The 22,318-nt window shown below is 37.2% G+C and overlaps 1 protein-coding gene across 1 annotated transcript; it reads right to left on the reverse strand.

Moving 5' to 3' along the window:
• Positions 1-676: 676 nt before the first annotated feature.
• LOC145493808 (very long-chain specific acyl-CoA dehydrogenase, mitochondrial-like) lies at positions 677-21,142 on the reverse strand. Its single transcript, XM_081473283.1, has 25 exons — positions 20,385-21,142; positions 18,313-18,373; positions 17,894-17,972; positions 17,445-17,509; positions 16,832-16,924; positions 16,321-16,362; positions 15,805-15,912; positions 15,521-15,547; positions 14,897-14,962; positions 14,638-14,705; positions 12,782-12,827; positions 11,968-12,053; positions 11,275-11,323; positions 9,583-9,628; positions 9,126-9,229; positions 6,261-6,365; positions 5,534-5,620; positions 4,601-4,663; positions 3,565-3,666; positions 3,143-3,237; positions 2,388-2,460; positions 1,932-2,004; positions 1,663-1,735; positions 1,493-1,568; positions 677-1,399 (listed from the first exon to the last, which is right to left on the reverse strand). The coding sequence occupies exons 1-25, from the start codon at positions 20,480-20,482 to the stop codon at positions 1,262-1,264; spliced, it is 1,923 nt and encodes a 640-aa protein (XP_081329409.1). The 5' UTR covers positions 20,483-21,142; the 3' UTR covers positions 677-1,261.
• Between the last annotated feature and the right edge of the window lie 1,176 nt (positions 21,143-22,318).

A 22,318-nucleotide genomic window follows, 5' to 3' on the forward strand; every position in this document is an offset into this window, starting at 1 on the left:
TCGAGGGAAAAAACAATGCAAATGAACCTCTCCACTATGGCCCCCTTGGGGACACAGGGAATTAGTGGTTGTAGAGAGGTGCCGGACCGTTATGGGGAGGTAGGTGTGTGACATGACGCTGTGTTTTCGGGGGTGCAACATTACTTTTCTTTTAAAAATGTTTATTTTGGAGACCAACGAAGCGTGGTACAGATCAAGTTTGGTGACCTTTTACAATGAAAAAAGTGGGGTTTTGTATACACCGTTCGTCAGTCAGTGGTTAACTGGCTTTTGTCGAGAGGCTATTTTATCGGTCGGGACGCGTTTTATTGGCTGTTGCCTTTTTGAAGGTGGCCGTTGTAGAGAGGTAAAAATAAGAGTGAATGTATGGACTGTCCGTCGGGACCATGGCCGTTGATGAGAGGTGACCGTTAATGGAGGTTGACTGTAGTATTCTAGGTCAATGTTCGTGTGTGATGATTGTTATTTACCCAAGGTTTGAAATTTGATGTACCAAAATAGGCGTGCTGTTGAGCAGTTTACAATATCACCAATCGTCCGCGAGAAGAGCATATTTTTCTTTTCCTTAAGAAGCTGGACTTCGTGAACTGCTTCTGGGTAAAATGCATGTTAGAGGATACATAAACGCACACCAAGCGAGACATTACAGTTCTCATCTAAACACTTGTATTATATAAGAAAATCGTGTAAAGGGTTAGTTTTCCAGTCGACACAAATTTTATTGTAGGATGTTAAATTACACAAGACCAGCCTGATAAATAACGTCATTTGAGTTGTGCCGTTATATATGTAAAAGACACTGCACTATCAGGTAATATTTACTTCCATTTCTGATATTTCTCTGTACAATTCTTGCCGTGGAACGAGCTATTGACTACAGAACATTTCTGTCATTATTTCGGCTCGCTAAATTCTGACTTCCATTCAGGTCTCGGGATTGTCCAAAATCTCCTTGGCTCTACTCTAAATGGATTGCTAAACACGTCATGTTATTTGCACTGAAATATCGCAATTTACAATAAATTATCTTTCATAGGACCTGGAGTTGATCTTATAGCGCAGGTTAAAGTGAAACAAGTAAACAAAACAAGGATAAAGACATTTGGACGTGTGGTCATCGTTCGAAATAGTTTCCAGTTTCCCAAAGCGTATTTCTGGCAATTTCTAACAAGATGTAACTTGTTCTTGGTAGCTATTTGCAAGAAAGATCTCTAGATATCAGCCACGAATTACGAAAATAAAATTCCGCCATTTTTTCCCCTTAGAATCCCAGAGGATGAAGCGGAACCGTGTTCATATTCTTGATGACTTCCGCTGCTATTCTCGACATCTTAGTGTCATTGGAGAGCTTGTTAGAGTCGTGTAGGGAACCAAGGTTCTGTCTTACTCGGTCGAAAGCCTAAAAAAAAAAAGAAATACAAATAAACCAGAATTAAGATAACGTAGTGAAAGAGAATGAAAGAGAAAGGATGCCATGAGTAGGTGACTTTACCTCATCGCAGAAGACGGTTGCTATCATTGCTTCGTGTTGAGCACTTTCTATGTTGGTATTGAGAGATCGGGATGCCCTGAATGTATAAAATTAGAAAAAATAAGAAGAAAGGAAAAGGTCTGAAGGTCAGTCCATCACTTCAACTAAAACAGGTCTGAACTTGTTTTTACCTGGAAAGCACGGCAGCCATGCCATAAATATCAATAGCAGCATCCGCGAGCCTCTTAAGTAAGAACTGCTGGTCTGTAATACATAGTGTGAAACATTAAATGAATCTACACTAAGTAAACGTTCACAAGACTTTCAACAAAATCCAATGTGATAGTGTTCACGAACAAAACAAAACAAAAAAGTACATGTAGCACCATTAGCATGAAAAACAACAACAACAACAACAACTACAACAATTTTGCGGCGAACAATACTTGCTTGCAGTTACCTCTAATTCCTTTCCCGTGTCTAATCAGTATCTTCTCTACTGTCGCACCGAAGTCGCCTGTAGCTTCTGCCGCCTAAACAACAATCAAACAACGCAACCCAAGTTACATTTACCCAAGAACACAGATTTCAATGATTCTGGCGGGTTAAACACCAGTACGAGTATATGGTCTTGCTTGCATTTTCAGGCCCACCCTCCTTTTTTTACTCTGCTTCGTATCTCCTTACCCCCTCTCCCCGACCTTATACTTTGCCTCTGCCATTCCCCCTCCCAAACTGAATCTCAGCCTCCCCTCTCCTTCTCCTCTATCTTTCTTTCCCACTCCCGCCATTTGTGTCGATCTCCCCACAACCATCCATCCGTGTCTTGATCCCTCACTGCTCCCCTCCCCACCCACCCTTCACCTCCGGCATCTCTCTCCTGTACCCTCCCACATCAAGTAGCAACTCTACTTACAAGCTTAGCTGAAGATGCCAGATCTGGATGAACATGTTCCGCTAAAGAAGGGCCTGACTTTATGCCCACAGCCCTGGATCGTAAAACAAACAAATAACAAATAACAAATAAATAAACAAACAATAATGAGGCATTAGTCAGAAATAAAATAAATATCAGTAGTCCAAAATGGATCCGTGACTGCGTGGCACAGTGTAAATAGTTCAAAAGTTACAATAGTAATTGAAATAGTGCCAAGAAAATCAATTATTTAGCCGACGTTTTGGGCCTAGCCCTTCTTTAGTGCTGTGTTTTTAATCCTTAGGGTGCGTTTCTTTAAGAAAATCCAAGATTGGATTCTTAAATTGGAAAGAATCCGAAAAAAGCATTTTGCGTTTCTTTACTAAACAGATCAATCCAAGATCACCCGGATCATGGTGCGTCAAAGGAACCGAAAAATCCACCCTGGGAGTGGATTCTTCGGTTCCTCAGATTAAAGAAAGCATCGTTGCCATGCTCAGGGCATTTTATAGGTCGGTGGTATGCCTTTTTGAACTAAAGAATATTTGACCGCACACTTAACAGCAATATCAGCTACCTCTCGCATTCCTGAATAATGCAAATTGAGCAGTGATACCACTTTGCAGCCACGACCTTTACCTTGCGAATACACGAAAAAGCAATTCCCAAGGACCCAGGTTTCACTGTAATTGCAAACTCACTCAGAATAACAAAGACAAAGACAAACAAAACATTTAACCCCAAAGTGGCAATACCTGCGTGATCTCTTGATTCCCTCTGACAAAATGAGTCCAATATTGGCAGGATTTGTTAGCTTCTTCTGAAGTGCTCTTAGGAATTTTCCCGCATCCTTAAGATAACGAAAAAATAAAAAGTACTTATTAACTACGAAAACCACTGATCGGCTCCCAGTATCGTGCGAGTTTCTACGAATAAAACAAAAAATGACTTCAAAATAAACTTGCTAACTAACAAGGACTGTAAATATTCAAAGTTCCATCTAATTTAAGAACACAGCAATTTTGAGCCTCTGCTTTCGTACATTTTTTTAATTCCACCAACTTGTACTGTTTTTTTTTTTTTCTTTTAGTTTTTTTCGTGTAAAGTTAATTTAAGCCCCACACAAGCCTGTTTTTATGAATTCAACTCACCAAAGGGACACTTCATTTAAGCTTACCTGAAGACCAGTCAGAGAGACGAATAATCTCAAAATGTCATTGGTCCCTTCGAATATTCTGAAAATTCTAAGATCACGCATGACGCGCTCAGCTCCACAATCCTTTCAAGGATTAAAAAAGAAAAGAAAAGAAAAAAATTGTCAGCACAGTCGAACCTACATGTACTCTAGCAGAAAGTAAGTACACTCTAGAGACAGAAGGTAGCACTAAATAGTAAAGAGCGCTAACAAACTTGCGACTCTACACAAACTAAAAAAATAATAAACTGGTAAATAAGCAAAATTTTAACACTATGTAAAAGAGCTACCCAAGTAATTTAAAACTCTACTGTACCATGAAAGTTCTGGATTTAATGTGAGTTACAGATAATTGCTTCTTTGTCCCCTTATTTTTTACATATCATAGGCGAGAACTCTTCTGAGTGAACTACATTTTTCTGATCATCTGGGTGTATTCGCGGACACGAGTTTCTATTACATGAATAAATGAATAGCAAATTTTGGATGTAGAGAAAGCTCTGGGCCGGGTTGTTCGAAAGCCGGTTAACGCTAACCCAGGATTCAAAGATAACCGAAGTATTTATTTGTCTTGTGTAAATGTGTTTTGCTCTACTTATTTGTTTCGTAGTTTGAGATTATTCAAACTCAAAACTGAAGGACGAACAATGTAAACAGAAAACCTCACCGAAAAGTTGCAAAACTGAAGTCAAAATTCTCGCTAATCCTGGGTTAGCGTAATCGGGCTTTGAACAACCCGGCCCTGGGCTATTTGGCAATAGGAAATGAGATCCATCATGTGCCTACTTTCGTACAGAACAGTTAGTACAAATGTTCATAAATTGTAGCAATTATCATTTCTAGAGCGTGGTGACGTCTCGGTCTCGAACACCTGAAGATCCGCCCCAAGGTACCCCACCCTTGTTAGCCCCCACCAGCCCCTCCCACGACGTTGCGCAGATAAGCCTTAGAGAAAATTTGCTACTAGCACAAACGGTCATTGGTGTTATCAAGACTAAGAAATACTTCCCTTCCTCACCTTCATGTAGCCCATTCCGCCAAGAATCTGAATACACTCATCAGCAACGAACCAAGCAGATTCCTAACAATTTTGAAATAATTATAATCATTTTAGATCTTTACGCAACTCTTTTTTGGGCTGCACCTTCCACTTATGTAACATTAATTTATAAGAAAAATAGATTGATTTTGTGGCCTGGGATTGCATGAGACCACAATGTATATTTACATTATTTTAATTGTGGGCCTCCTGCGAAGTAGCTTTATAGCTAATTCCAGTTTGTCTCTCTAAATAAAGAATTACCTAATTACCTATCCACGAAATTGTGCAACGGTCAATTGTCAGAATGAAGACAACAGTTTTCCTCTCGTTACACATGAATAACCAGTGTGGAACATAACATTCACAAAGCTGACGGTCTCGAGCATTTGCACATCGTTGGAGCAACTACTGGAAACAGTCTTGTGAGCTGGCGTGTGAATAGCTCCAGTGTCACACACGTTAGCTATTCCATTAGAACAAACGCCCAATTCATCATGGTCGTAATTTAGGTAATGTTATCCAAGGCGTTTTGGACAGGATTGGGTAAAATCAACCTAGCAGGGCTCGTACCACTGGATTTTCAATATTAGAACTTCACGCATATTGCGAACTTTCCGATTTCTGATTTACGATAAAACATGAAGTGCTCTAAGGTCCACTCGTTCATACCCCCTCTTCAAATCCAATGATACATGGTTAACTATCACTCATCTGCACATGACAACAATAATATAGGGAAGGCGCCTAGCTGAATTCTAGAAACATACATTTTACAATAATTTACAATTGCATGTTCAAATCAATTGACGATGGCAATTGTAAATTTACTGTATAATTGTATATTTTTCCGTCACCGCATGACACTCGTAAGCAACTGACCAGTACTTTTGGAGTACAAGTTAAACTTACTGACGCATAAATTTTACTGATGGCCGCTTCAAGCTGAAAATCTGTGGCTCCCTGATCCATGTTGGCACTAAGCATATACGCCATCGACTGGAAAGAGAAAGAACGGTTAGCCTTCAGAGAATGAGGAACTATCAATGAATTCCGTGTACCTTTTATCAGTCTCTCCATGTTAGCTATCATTCTCACCTATCTATCTACACGTGGTAAGGCGATGAATATTATGCTAGTATCGTAAGTTATGTTAGTAGTGTAAGTAGCATTAGTACTATATAATTCGTGTTACGGTATACTAATTAATTCCTACTATTGTAAACTTGTAAGGTAATGGCAACGCTGTAGGTAGTATTAGTATTTAAGAATTGTTGCTATCGTAGCTGGTAGTGTTATTAAAGTAAGTAAGATTAGTATTGTAAAGAAATAAAAAAATAATAATAAAAATACAATAAATAAATAAATAAATAAATAAATAAGGCGATGTATTTGATTCCCTTTTAGTACAAGTACCAGTAAGATCTCCCAAAAATTTGTGAATACTACATTATGCCAATTGGCAGGGCAAAAAAACAAACAAACAAAAACAAAAGAAAAAAAATGCACTCATAACTCTGACATTCAATGTCGGAAGGGTCACACTTAAACGTACCAAGGGGGAGAATTTGTTACAAAGAGGATGGAGGGGGTTAATGGAGAATATACGGTATGGTTTGAATACTATTTTAGCTTTTACCTCAGTAACATACTGGCACATTGCCATCCGAGCCAACTTTTCTTGAATAACTCCGAACGTCTCAAGTTTACTGCCAAACTGTACTCTGTTAGCGGCATGGTCAGCCTGACATAGGCACAAAACAAATGACAATCATTCTACAAGTTCACACTGACCTTCAATTTTCATTCACCCCTTGTGTAAGACATGCCAATGAAACTGGCACTCGCTTGGAAAGGTGGGGTGGGGGGGGGGGGGGGAGGGGAGAAGTTCTTTGTTTTATTGCTGCTGCTGTGGCTGTTGTTGTTGTTATTGTTGTTGTTGTTGTTGTTGTTGCTGCTGTTGTTGTTAACTGTTGTTCTTGTGAGGAATGACTGTTTTAGAATAGTGAATCACGATCATACCCAATCTTGACCATTTTTAAGTCAAACTCAGCTCCAGAAAGTATTCTTATAGATGATGTATCTGTAATGACAGCTTGACTCAAGAGAACATGTGTTAATCCACCGCCCGCCATATTAAACTAACCTTGATTGTGCCCTTGATGTTTTTCTACCTCAGCCTTTAGTCAGTGATTAAATGTTTCAAGGCTTTCATGCATGCCGTGATGAAAGAACGCTTTGCGTATGTTTCCTTGAGTTTAAGAGCTACAGTGCAGCTCAGATATATCCGAACCAAAATATACGCGTAATGCGCGTCAGCCCAATACGCGTATACGCGTATGCATATACGCACATACGCGTATGCATATACGCACATACGCGTATACAGCATATACGCGTATGCCTGATTAGTATGTATGAGCTAACCTATTGTTTCTTCTTTTCTTATCAGGTCATTGTTGTTTTCAATGGCTTGACAGCTTGCCACAGAGCGAGAAAGAGTTTTCTTTATTTTGAATACGCGTACACAATATACGCGCGTATGCCTACAGATTAAGTAAAATGTTAGCTGAAACTAACATTTTGCAATTGGGCACTTGACTGGAAAGTAACTGACTGAATATTGATTAAAAGAGAGAGTATTTTGTCGTTAAATCAAAAATTTACTATTTTTTTTTTGTCAAATAGAACCGGGGATACACGCTTCAACAATCCCATCTTCATGGAGCAAACATCACAACCGAAAGATAACATCTTCTCGAAACAAAGTCTGAACACGGTCCAAGCAAGCGACTTGGAAACGTGTGCCGAAACACACAACTTTTCCTCGAAGAAAATTAAAAATAACAAAATGTGAGCGGCGCACCATAGAATCTTCGATAAACAATTCTTTTGTCAGGAAAAGAGTAATTTACTATTTGAATGAACGGTTTGTGTCAGATACCGGAGATATCACTTTCTCGACAAGGTCGAAACGCTTCAAACAATAAACATCTCGCAAGCGACTTGCCGACGCATGCCGAAACACAGAACTTTTCCTTGAAGAAAAAATAACTAAACGTGAGCAGCGCGCCATAGAAACTTTGATAAACATTTCTTTGGCTAAAGAAAGAGCATTTTACCGTTTGAATGAACGATTTGTGTCAAATAGAACCGGAGATATCATTTTTTCGACAAGGTCTTCGGAACGCTTCAGACAATGAACATCTCGCAATCGACTTGCCGACGCATGCCGAAACACAGAACTTTTACTTGAGGAAAAAATAACTAAACGTGAGCAGCGCGCCATAGAAACTTTGATAAACAATTATTTTGACTAAAGAAAGAGCATTTTACTGTTTGAATGAACGGTTTGTGTCAAATATAACCGGAGATATAATTTTTTCGACAAGGTCTTCGGAAAGCTTCAAACAATAAACATCTCGCAAGCGACTTGCCGACGCATGCCGAAACACAGAACTTTTACTTGAGGAAAAAATAACTAAACGTGAGCAGCGCGCCATAGAAACTTTGATAAACATTTCTTTGGCTAAAGAAAGAGCATTTTACCGTTTGAATGAACGATTTGTGTCAAATAGAACCGGAGATATCATTTTTTCGACAAGGTCTTCGGAAAGCTTCAAACAATAAACATCTCGCAAGCGACTTGCCGACGCATGCCGAAACACAGAACTTTTACTTGAGGAAAAAATAACTAAACGTGAGCAGCGCGCCATAGAAACTTTGGTAAAAGGAAGAGCATTTTACCGTTTGAATGAACGATTTGTGTCAAATAAAACCGGAGATATCATTTTTTCAACGAGGATCTTCAGACAGTAAACGCTTCGCAAACAACTTGCCGACGCATGCCGAAACACACAACTTTTCCTTGAAGAAAAAATAACTAAACGTGAGCGGCGCACCATAGAAACTTTGATAAACAATTTTTTCGTCAAGGAAAGAGTATTTTACCATTTGAATGCATGATCTGTATCAAATATAACCGGAGATATCATTTTTTCGACTAGGATCTTCAGAACGCTAATTCAGACAATAAACATTTCGCAAACGACTTGCCGACACGTGCCGAAACACAGATCTTTACTTGTAAGAACATAAAGTTCACGTGTTAAAATAGGGAGTTCAAGCGACTGTATCAATTTTCTTCCCATTTTTAGTAGCTTAAGATCAAGTGTTGATAAACGGTAGTTTGTCGGTGAATTTGCGAAGTGATCGAAATATGATAGCTTTTATTGACCAGCTGACGTTGTAACAATATGCAAATTTCGCTTTGAAGCCATTTTCATTCTCAAGAAACATAATGTCCTTTGTTTGACTAACAATGCTTCACATAAAGAAACTTGTGGGAATGCATAACAAAGAGACATATACGCGCGTATATACGCGTATATATGCGCGTATATACGCGTATATGTGCGCGTATTGACATACGCGTATACGCAAAATACGCTCGTATGATACGCGTATGCATAGTTCGCTTATATCTGAGCTGCACTGTACTTACAGCCTTCATGATAAGTCCCTTCATGGTCCCAGACAGAGCAGCAGCCATTCCAAATCTTCCGTTGTTAAGAATGTGCATGGCAATCTTAAAACCATCGCCGACATCTGCGAAACAAACACATCATAATCATATTACAAGAGGTCATTTGTCTTTTTTATGGGGTCGCGTAACTCTTTTACAAATCATCCTTATGACTTTTTTTATTTACCATTACAATAATTGTTGTAATTTGCCATTAAATTGCGATAACTAAACATCAATACTTAAGTCGCTAACCAAGCAAGGATTTTGTGTTTGAGAGTCAGCGGATTATGTTGTTTAGTTGTGAAGAATCAATAGGTATTGAGGTAAGATTGATTTTTCTTTTAACATCAAACGCATTCCACAAAATCAAAATCGACCAGCGTTTACTTTTTCTACCTAATTCGTAGAAGAACTACTCCTTTATGCAACTTACTTCCAAGTATATTTTCCATGGGTACTTTGACATTGTCAAAATTCACCTGTCGAATGGATTTGGGTATCAGACACGTTTATTGCAAAATAAAACTAAGCAATGCAGTGTATGTTACATGTACTTGAACAAAGTGACAAATTTAAGTCGATTTTTCAGTAGCATGAAGTGACTAGGGGTATTTCTACTTCTCCCCTGGATGGGATGCTAGTCCATTGAAAGATTATCCCCCAGCATTTACAGTAATTGGGCAGAACCCATTTATACACCTGAGTGAAGAGAGGCACTGTGAGAGTAAACTGTCTCGTCCAAGAACACAACTGAACACCATCTCCATGGCTTGAACATTATACAATTATACAGTAAATTTACAATTGCCATCTTCAATTACATTGTAAATAACAATTGTAAATTACTGCACAATGTATGTTTTCAGCAGTTAGCTAGAGGTGTTACCTATTTTATTCTACAACTGTACTACACTACATAAGGGCTTATTTCTAACATGAGTAATTCTAAGCCTCGGATAAAGCAATTCTAGCTTTCTGATTGGCTCAAATAGTCTCGGTTGCCAGTCATTATACCTGTGTTTGACCGTATGTGGAAAATAAGTGTGGCAAGTGTTGCTTAGTTTATAATTTTCCGCTATTAAAGGAAAGCTGTGTTGGTATAATACAATTGTATAGAATAATTCACAATTGGTATTTACAACTAAATTTAAAGAGAGATGTATGTTCCCAAAAGTCAGCCTGGTGCATTACCAATTTTGTTCAACAACTGTACCATTATTTACATGTACATAAATGTATGTAATTCTAAGCCTCAGATTTCTAGTTTTCTGACTGGTTCACCTAATCTCAGTTACCAGCCATTATACAAGTACCATCCTGTGTTTGACAGCATAATTATGGAAGTAGGTGCGGCAAGTGTCACTTAATTAAAAATTTTCCACCAGTAAGGAAAGCTCTGGGCTAAAAGTGGCATTTGGTAATAGATGGCAAACAGGCTCCCAGCGATTGCGGAAAAAAAATCGGCGAGCTTAACAGAGTTCTTCTTTTTTTTTCACGCTTGCTTCACTTGCCAAATTTTTTTCTTCCACCTACCCCAAGAGCCTGTCAACAGGCTAATTTCATAAGCTTTCTAACACTAAAATACAGGGAGTAACAGGCAACACTACAGAAAATGACAAACTTTAATTAGTTAACTCAACTGTACGTACCTAGAGTTTGATAGGAAATATTTAAACAAAAGAGCCTGTAGCATTTTAACAAAAGCTACTGGAGGATGAAAAAACACAACAAACATTTCATGGGAGGATCAAAAAACAGGCACATTATCAATGTCACATTTTTCAACAATGTAGACAATTATGGAGGTAATTATGCAATGAATATTTCTGTTTGAAGACTCTGTCTGGCTCGCTTTCTTTGTTTTGATCAAACTGAAGTGTTCATATCATCCCGTCAACTGAATTGACTATTGTCCTGAAATTGACTTGGATGTGAGGTGATTGATTAAATGTGCACGCTACATGCCTTGTTTGTTATTTATTACCTTGTATCAGACGTGGGCTCATGGAATAATTATTTATTATTGTATATATCACTTAAATCAATACAATATTTTAACCAAAAAAAAAAAAAACAAGCAACAAAACAGACAAACAAAAAATAAATTAATGGTTCAAGCTCCCACCTCTGCAGTGTTAGAGGCCTTGATTCCCATTTTCTTCTCAGGGGGACCACTGTAAATGACATAAAATCACAGCAAATTACCGTCATTGACTAATCAGCAACTTGCAAAAATAGTTTGTACAGTTTTAAGAGCTGTCAATTACGATCATGCTCCTAAAAGCATAAAAAAGTTACTAGATTTTAGAAACACTAAAATTAATATGATCCGAGGGGAACCGACATTTTAAAACTGCCTAAGGTCAACACCACAACCTACGGACTGAAATTGTGGCGTTAGCTGGCGCCAAAGCTGTGGAACCTGCTACCGGAGTCAGACAGAACTATCAGAACTTTTAAGGCCTTCAAAAACAGTATAAAGAAATTGATCTTTTGGGCCTTTTAACCTAACTTTTTACTTGTTGTTATATTATTACTTGTACATACATGAAGATTATCATTTTCACTTCTTAGCAAAATGTGTAATTATTTTACCAGTAGATTGTATTTCATTACCTTACTTAAACTTTTCAAAATTTACTTTCAAATTTACTTTTCATTTATGTGGAATACCTGTGAATTAGCTGGTGTGACATTGCATATCATTGCATTATATTGTATTGTAGGCTAAGTGCAGTTATAATATTTAGGATTTACACTATGGGTGATATTTGGAAATTCTGTAAAAATTTGAGAGAGTTTTCAAATATAGTTATACCTTGTTACTCCTCCAAAGCCTCTCTCTACAATAAATGCAGTCACTTTGTCTTTCGTTTCCCCTGTGTTCGGGTCTTTCACTGGCGTCTTCAAGAGAACCAATGCAAGATCATTAATATTTTCCTAATTTTACTTAGTAATACATGATTAATTGATTGATTGACTGACTGACTGACTGACTGACTGACTTACTGACTGACTCAGTGCACAATTGGTCCATTTATTGATTGATTGGTCAGATGATTGATTGATTGGTCTGTTGATTGATCGACTGATTGACCAACTGACAGGCCAACTACTTGTACCAGCTGGCTGATTTGAGAAACTGTGCAACAGATTCACTGATTTATTTATATTATTTTGGTCTCTGTGCCAGTTCATGAGATTCTGGTATTTCACTAAACATTGGCTAAAACAAAATTTACTGAAATTCAACTGTACAATAGCAGTTACGGACTTAAGGGAAAAAATTTCCATTTTGTCCCCCAGACTTTGCCAGAAAATGCACTTTTCATGGTCTTTCTAAATCTAGAAAACTAGTTTGCAAATTTCAAAACCTTTTCAAGAATTACGATTAGACTCTGTAGATGTACATACTAGCCTAACATGTGACAGAAGTACACTGTAAATTTAATATTTTGCAAGGTTAAGCCTTGTGTTACATATACATGAATAGGTATGCACAAAACCACAGTCTAAAATTGGCATATCAATGGCTTCGAAGAGTACAAGCAAGAAAGAGATAGAGAAAAGGTTCAATTTGTTTCAGATCTTAAGAAAATTCTCTACCGCGTATACAGCTGAATACTTTATACCTTGGCAAAGACTGTAAAAATGTCTGCTACTCCCCCATTACTGATCCTATAAAAGAGAGGAAGACATACATTGTACTATCAGTACAACATGCAAGAAATTACAATAAATGGCAAATTAGTGGGCAACAGGAGACTGCAACATTCCCCAGTGGGCTGCAGCCACACAACGTATCAGATGCACCCCCCAATCTACAATTACTCCTAGTTAACAATTAAATTTTGAATAAACTGTAAACCCTCAAATTAGCGCCTCCCCCAAAATACATGTAAGAATTGTGTGTGCACAATTCCTATCAACCAAAATGTAAAAAAAAAGTGCCTCTCCCCAAGAAGCGACCCCCTCCCTTCTCCTGTCTTATGGAAGAGTATTGAGACACTAAAGGATGTACATTTGTATAGTTTTGGTTGTGTTCAATCACAAGCAAGTGATTATTGACTCGATCAAGCACTGCAAATTGACCGTCAAAAGGGATGGCAGTGAAGATGTGCTGATTCATTGCCTAAAGCCCAACCAACCTTGTGCAGCAGGTATAGACCCACTAAAGGGGTTATATTACATTGCAACAGGATCCTTACCACAATTTGGGAAAAACTAAATAAGCCACTCCTCCTTCGGTTAAGCCCCTCCCTCAAATAAGTGCCCCAAGAGCTATTTTTAGGATTTACAGTAATAATAATTGGACAGCAACTGTAAAATTACCATTCCATTATGTTAGCTTACTATTAAATTACTTGGTGGCCAATTTCATGTGATAATTAGGTTCACAATATCCAAGATAACACTTTCCATTAATAATAATTATAATTCTACAATATGTTCACAGTTACTATTTAAAATCAAAATTAAAATTGGTAATTGTGACTAGTTGTGAAAATACACTTCTGATAAGTACAGTTGCTGTTGGACATTATACATAGCATTGGTTAAATATATGACTGTGTGATTCTACAATGTTATAACACTTGAATATATAATGCTATTTCCCTTAACAATGAAAACAGTAAAATTTTGTAAACTAATTGTAGAATTTACATTTTCCCCAGTTAGCTACAAGTAGGTGCACTTTACGTACCTACATGTACAATTATTACACACAGTCTAAAAAAACTCTCAGTATGATGTATTTTATATTAATAGATTAATTATTGTAAAACTTGCACTTTAGTTAATTAGTCCATGTAGCTTTGGTTGTATGTGACTATAATTCTACAACAAGCGTACAATTGCTATTGTCTATGAACTTGAAAATAGTAATTGTACACCAATTGTAGAATTTACATTTTCCCTAGTTAGCTAAAGTAAGTGCGCTTTACGCATATACAATTAGTACATACACTGCTCATACAAGTCAGGTAATTATTATATTATCACTCCTAAAAGTCACGCACTGTGGGTTCATGTATATGCAATAGAAACTGTTGATTTTAGAAAAGCATAATAATAATAATAATAATAATAATAATAATAATAATAATAATAATAGTAGTAATAATAATAGTAATAGTAATAGTAATAGTAATAGTAATAGTACAGTAATAGTAATAGTAATAGTAATAGTAATAGTAATAGTAATAGTAATAGTAATAGTAATAGTAATAGTAATAGTAATAGTAATAGTAATAGTAATAGTAATAGTAATAGTAATAGTAATAATTATAATAATAATAATAGACATGTATGTATTATTTCATTATTAAAAAATACTGGCATTGAAGGTTGCTTCAGCCGCTTGACTGCGCATTTATATGAAAGCATTCATCAAGTATCCCATTGCAAACATTAAAAATCTTGTAGAAGGTTAGTCAACTAGTAAGCTGCTTTATACTTTAAGTACCATACAACACAATTTACACACCATAGCTTGCCTCCATTTAAAATATAATGTTTCCCATCACTGCTTAGCTCAGCTCGGGTGCGTATGGACTACAAAATAAAATGAACACTTATTAACTCAAGGTACAAGTGTACATGTAGCCCTTGGTCTTTCAGACACATGGGGTAGGGGTGGTGTTGGATGTCAAACTCCCCAAGAGGTTTTTCTCAGGATTGTGATGAGAAAATTCCTTGAATTCTTTATAAATGAAATAGACAACATTTCACATTTGTGTTCATACCCCCGCATCAGATCCACTGGATGGTTCAGTTAAACAAAATGCTGCCATCTTTTCTGCTGGTGCAAGCTGTGCAAAATAAAACAAGTATATTACATTGTAGTCCAAGATTTTCCAAAATTGTTAATTGAAAGCCTTGGCATCAATATTTTAAAACAAAGGGTCTTGGCACCTCATTGAGTCTCACTACTAAGTTGTAAATAATAGTTATGAATACCGGTAGTTCCACAGGGTAATTTTATCGGCATGTATATGCATGGGACTTTCAATTCTCATAATATCTTATAATAATGTTTTATTTAACAAATAAGGAAGCCTAAATCATGTATTACACTGTGATAAAGCACCACAGGCATTTGAGAACATGAGGGAAATGTAGAAAACACAAGCCTCAGGCCAGTGTTTTCTACATTTCTTGAGTGTTCTCAATATAATGTCCAGAGTATTTTATCACAGTGTAGTGTGTGGCTTAGGCTTCTTCATTTTCTTTATGATATAGAGGTAATGTGGCGAAAAACAATAAAACATGCTTTTTCTATGTTTTATACTCTGATAAAACAAGGGTTTTTGACCAATCAGAGTGTGTGCAGGGTCCTATCTATAAATGAAAAGAAATCCATGGCTTACCAATGGCAAGTACTTCTCTTTTTGCTCCTTAAAAAAGAAAAAAGAAAAGAAAAGAACCATTGAAACTGCCTCACTTCAAAACTACATCATTCTATTTATTAAAAGTACTAAGATTAATCTACATCAGGCAAACTGGTCTATACTACAATCATGTACCAGAGCTTATCCTGGCTTCTCTAGAACTTATGGACTAGGAATATTACTATAGATCTACTCTCCCTGGATGGGTTGCTAATACATCACTGAGTTACCCCTATGTGTGTGCTTTCTTGCAATCTACTGACCTTGTTTCCATAAAGTAGAATTCCTTTAAATCCAATGGACTGATGAGCACCCAGAACTATTCCTATAGCTAGATCATGGGCACCAACGATCTCAACCAGACGGGCATACTGAAGTCATATCAACAAAGCACAAATTTAAAATTGAAGACAACAATGATACAAATTACTTTCACCTGATCTAAATATTACAGTGTACATGTACAGTCTGAGTATGAGGGGAGCCAAAAATCTGCAAGGAAGCCACACAATGTGTACATGTAATGAAGCTGGACATCTTTAGATTCATTGTGGGCCGCTTCAAAACCTATTTGTCCTTTGACAATCTCCATTATCAAATTAAACTCTCCTAACAAAATATTAATTATATTTAACCATCACACGATGACTCATAATAAGTAATGTCAATGACTACATGTACAATGTAAGTGACACCTTACAGGAGGTCTCTAATTGGGAGTTACATGTACATGTATTCAGTAATTTACATGTAATTATAATGAAATGACTGTCTAGTACCTGAGTGTTGGTAAGACCAAGTCCACCAAGGTCTGTTGACACCTACACATAATAAGATGACAGAAGCAAAATAATTCAACATACACATGGGCATGCTTCAAGTAACTCTTACTCCAACATGCTATTCATTCCACTTCTTGATGCTCCTTCTAGGACAAGAGCGTCAAAACAATTTTGCAGTTTCCTTTTCCCAAGTTCCCACTTCCAAACATACTTTCTTCTCACGACTTCTATAGAGCTCCAGGCACCAGGGTCCCGGCAGATCCTCTGCCCGACCCCCCACACATTAATCAAAACGACAAAATGCTAACACTCAAACACTTTTACTGACAACCAATAACTGTTTAATTAATATAAGTGCATTGTGTCAACATTAAATGTGACTGTATTCCTCACCATATTTAATTCAATTTATACATTCACAAGCTGTACACGTACAAGTATAATTTTATGGACAATTCATGAATGTATAAAATGAAAATACATTGAATTTTATGAAATAATAACAAACCTGCAGGCCAAAGGCACCCATCTCTTTAAGCCCTTCTAAAGTATCATCTGCGACTTTTTCATCTGCATCATTTTTGGCTGGGTCATTGCATTCCTAGAACAAGAAATTAAAACAATTGTACCCCTTGATTTTAATGTATTTTGCAACTACAGTGTACTAATTAAAAATGGAATACCGTAAGTGACTGCCATGCTAGGCAGCCATGCAATTTTTTTGCAGAATGTTTTTCTACTGTTTTAACCCGCATTTTATATTGTCCGATAGCAAAAAATGAAGTTAAAGTTTAACTTTGGATGGAAAAATGGTTAAATTATTTTATGTACAACATAACAAAATGAAGTCCAATAAATAGGAAAATATATATATTGAAACCTATTTAATTAAATTTAAATACATTTACAATGTGTTTTATTATTACATGTACAGAAATGATGTATGTATCTATTTTAAAACTGAAATTTGTTATGTTACGCATGTACTAAACAGAAGCAAAGTCTGAGAGAAGTTTGCACACCTGGAGCATTTTTGGGTTTCTCTGTAAATTCATGGCAATGCTCTTGCAACTTAGCTAAAAAAGATTATGATCGACAAAATTGAAAAAAAGGACACCAACCTCAAAAAACTTGCTCACAGGATCCACATATGATCGTAATGTACTTTCTTGGTCTGAATCTAATACTGTAGGGGAAAATGTTTCATGTAATCACACAATTATATTGGGGGGTATCTTTAATTTAAAATTATTCCACTAGCACTTGTTGGATATGACATGGTTGACTTGACACTATGAACCTCATATAGGCTATCTACCATCTCATATCCAATGTGCACTCATGAAATAATATTATTGTTAATTCAATCTAATGTCATTATATTCACACAGAGACCACTTGTGCAACTGTCATGTACTGCAGTGAAAGTACAGGACACTAGATTTCAACACATAACACACAAATTTCTTTATGCCTCTGTTATATACATAAAATAAACAAGTGTGTTCTGACTTAATTGTACATTTATACGTGTACCTAGAAAAAGGACAAAAATGGTTAAATTGCATACCTTCTGGAAATGGAAACACTTGATGTACATTAAGATTTCCTTTAAATAAACCCATGACAAAGGATTTTGACTCTGTGGACTAGAAGAAAGATGACAGACAACAGATATAGAGAAGATACATGATTGTACAATGTACATCTAACATTTTTCTTTTGAGATTGCGAGTTTCAAGTATCAAAATTATGTTCTATTCCAGAAAGCATCCATATATTTGGTGGGGTGGGGGTCGGGGGGGGGGGGGGGGATCAAAAAGACCAAAAAATTTTACGAAATGTATGAAGCTTAATTGGCATTTCCAGAGGGGTGGGGAAGGGTCTTGGAAAAAACCCTTCTGTGGGGATGGGAGGGGGGGGGGGGGAGTATGGATGTTTTGTGTAACCACACATTGTACTGTAGAATTACTGTATCCATGTACACACCTGGGCATCTGTAGCATAGCCATGCCTTGTAAATCTTGGTGAACTATTGAGGACTGCAGCCCTACATGATAAAATAAAAGATATATACAGCTGTACGTAACAATGCACACATAAGTTGCAGGTTAATACGGGTAATCAGGGCCGTCATTAAGTTTTGAGTCACCTGTGGCCTCGTTCTCTGCACCCGTAGCAAACTTGTCACTTTGTGGTTGAATTCTATCAACAACAGGCGATTTCACCCCTAGCATCAAGGGAAAATCAAGCATACTCAGCCGTAACAGGTGTTATGGGTTACGGCCCTTAAAAACAGCCCTGGTAATGTTCACCAACATAACATGTCTTAATTAGTAAAATTTCACTTTAATTAAAATTCCACATGACAAGTACATGACAGTAATTAAGACGAGTTGTTATGTCCACTCATCAGGGGATCACATGACTTGAAAATTAGTTCAAGTAATTTATGGACTCTATTTATCGTCTTCCCCACTGAGTTTTCGCACAGACCTACCCTTCCCCTGGGGTACATGTACACATGTAAGTATTTATGAGGACAGCTATGACTAGGTGGCCATGGTTACCTCCAGGCTGGCCCAGTTGCCCAGGCCCAAATGTACAGGCCCTAGCCATGTCTGGCCTTGTCTGTTTCAGGCACTGAATTGCTTTGTTTGTTTGTTTGTTTGTTTTTGGTCTGATTCAATGTAACAAAAAGCACAGTACGATACACATACATATACACATAGAAATTATCCATTATTTTGATCCTAACTAAATGATGTATATAACTGGATACAAGACATTCCTCAATCATCAGGTACACAGATTAAATATTACATTTATAAGGTTATACCAATGGTAGAGGTGCGAAATTGAATAAATTAAGATTAAGATAGCTGTTCAATGTTCATGTTCATTCCAATGAGGTGTCAAACACTGGTAATGAGTTCAGTGTCTGTTCAAAGCCTAAACAAATACTTTTGCGCGAATGGAGTCTGACTGTGTGTTAAGGCTCGGTTTCTTCTTGCGAATCCACAACATTTCGTGGATCAAGCAATCGAACTTTCCCTGACATTTCTTTAGGATCTTAAAATATTTACGCACAAATATTTTTTAACTTGAAAATGGTGCCAGGATGACACCGAAACGTCCTTCAAAATGAACACCGAGTTGATACAGTTGGTGACCTGACTAACAACTTTAAGATCCTAAAGAAATGTCAGGGAAAGTTCAATTGCTTGATCCACGAAATGTTGTGGATTCGCAAGAAGAAACCGAGCCTTAACACACAGTCAGACTCCATTCGCGCAAAAGTATTTGTTTAGGCTTTGAACAGACACTGAACTCATTACCAGTGTTTGACACCTCATTGGAATGAACATGAACATTGAACAGCTATCTTAATCTTAATTTATTCAATTTCGCACCTCTACCATTGGTATAAATTAGTTTACTTTTCGCACAAATATTTATAAGGTTATTACGTAAACGGCCCTTTCGCCTAGTTTCGTTAAAAAAAAATAGTTTCTGTGTCGTAATTCACTTAAGTAACTATTTCTATTCATACAGTTGGGAATTAGGAGCAAGAAAAGGATGACAAAAACAAACCAACTCATCGAGTGTGTCCATGATCGAGGTAGCTTTCCACTGTTGCCGCACAATACATGTAAGCTTACGTACTTGATGATTCTGTCCGTAATTGTAAAACTGTTCGTAATTTCTCGGAAGATTAATCAGCTGTTACAGCATTTATATAGAGAAAAAAGTTCGCCTTCTCCTACTTATCAAGACTTATTAAGTTTCACATATGCATTTAGCAATTTAAGTTATGTAAGACCTATGACGATTTGCTTTAAGCTTACTTGTAAACAAAGTGTTTCGCTTGTAATTCATTTAGTTTAGATAAATTCTAGTCTTCTACATGGTCTAAACACAACAAATACATGTAATAATCGATTCAAGCTGGTCTTGGTCTCGCTATTTTTTCTTACAGAATCCTAATTCTAACAGGAACGGAAACAGAAAACTTCGATCGAAACTTTACATAACAACCAAAGTTTTCACTAAAAGCTTACCGGTTAATGTTTAAGCAGTTCGTGAAACTTTGACTAGCCTTTCCTTTAGGCAGATTAGCAACACCCTGGGACAACCTAAGACATCCACAACGCAACATTCTGGCAAAGTATACAGGCAAAGAATCTTTCTTGCCTCTATTGCCAGCGTGTTCGAACGAAAGCTTCAGCTACTTGCGTTGTGCCGTTGACGTCACAAACAGATGAGCGGCTGCTAAGCCGTTCAAAGTCCATTTCCGTTTCCAGAGCCCGTGGTCGGCAGAACGAATATCCAGCGGTAAGATACTTGTCTTCTTTTTCTCTTATTTTCTCATGTATTTTTCCGACTTTTCTTCGATTCGTGGCGTCGATGTAGAGAACCATATATTTAGGACCCTCTTATGGACGTTTGCAGAAAAAAAAGGAAGAAAGAAAGAAAATCTGACAAGCACAATGTTGGTCAAAGGTAGGTTTGGCGGCATGCGGGATGAGAATCTCGATTGTAGCTGTACTGACTGAAAAAAAAAACAAACAAAACAAACAAACAAAAAACAAAAACAAAAACAAACAAAACAAAGCAAAACAAAATGAATTCGACGCCAACAATAATTTCACCACGCGTGCGTTGGCCTCTTCTATCCCTGGGATAGTCCCTTTCTTGGGCTAGGAGTATCAGGATCAGTTCATGAGCTGAAGCATAGAACGGAAAAGAGTAGTGAGAAAAACTGTCATTTAGGTATTTAAAACTCAAAATATCCCGGTACAGACACACCTTAAGGCTTGTTCTTCCAAGTCGGTTAGTAATATTCGTTCGAGAAACAGAGTGACAGTAGCATCACTGTTTTCATACAGAAAATAGAGTTATTGTTTCAAATTGAGGTAAGTGCCGTGACGGAGTACTATTTTCCTTCCGAAGGAATAAAAAGGGCTACCTTTTCTGTGAAATATGAATAAATGTGCGTGCGCAAAATAAATAGATAAAAGCGCAAATCAAGAGCCTGGTGCAAATATATTTTAATTAAGGGCAAGGGTTTGGTCCTCAAGGCGGACCCGTTCCCCAAACAAAACGACTTTGTTTATCGCTTTAAGGAATGCATAGACCTATAACTCGGTAGGAAATATGAAAATGAAAATATTTTGAACATTTTCAACCCCTAAAAAATGCCGACTTAGGGAAATAAATCAGATCCAGCTTCTCCCAATCGGAGTTTGTGTCTGGAAATATGTTGTCTGATTTATATAGGAAATACCATCTGTAAATGGGAATGCCACGGATAAACTTGCTGCTGTTAGCATGCTGTTATTGATATTGATAAGGCGGAACAGTGGTGATCGACCGTCAACCACCGCCCAACGGTACCTTTCGGAAAGCACAATATATCTACCGCAAAACATTAAAAAAGAAACAATTTTTTCCTGGGTAAGAACGGCTAAGATATACTTAGATTTTTTGAACCTAAAACGCTCTTAACATTTCTTGTGTTGCGTCTCACTGACGTGTCCTGGAACGTACAACCGAGCGCATACAACCCCAGATCGTTGCTTTGAAATCAGAACCGAATTTACAAGACAAGCTCAGTCTACGGTTATGTTAAAATATTGGTCCTTAAAGGCATTTGTTCATTAGCAATTTAGATCAGTGTAAACCTTCATCCAGCTTAGCTACCCGGGGGAGTTACTCCTCGACTATTGTGGTAGGGGTGTGTGGCCCGAATCTTGAAACCCTTGAATTACTCTATCTCAGACAAAAATCTGCGACTTTGCAAACCCCTATTTCGGACCTGAGCTAAAACTCGATACCCCATTCCAGTCTTCTAATCAATGATCATAGTTTATTGCTCTAAGATATGACCGAGTAACCAGAAATGGCTTCTATTTACCGGCAAACAGCTTGAGAAGGATTACATATTGGCCAATGTTGATAAGGAAAAAAATAAGTTTCTTGTAGAGTGAATAAC

This window comes from Orbicella franksi, chromosome 7, assembly GCF_964199315.1.
Source record: "Orbicella franksi chromosome 7, jaOrbFran1.1, whole genome shotgun sequence".
Lineage (NCBI taxonomy): Eukaryota > Metazoa > Cnidaria > Anthozoa > Scleractinia > Merulinidae > Orbicella > Orbicella franksi.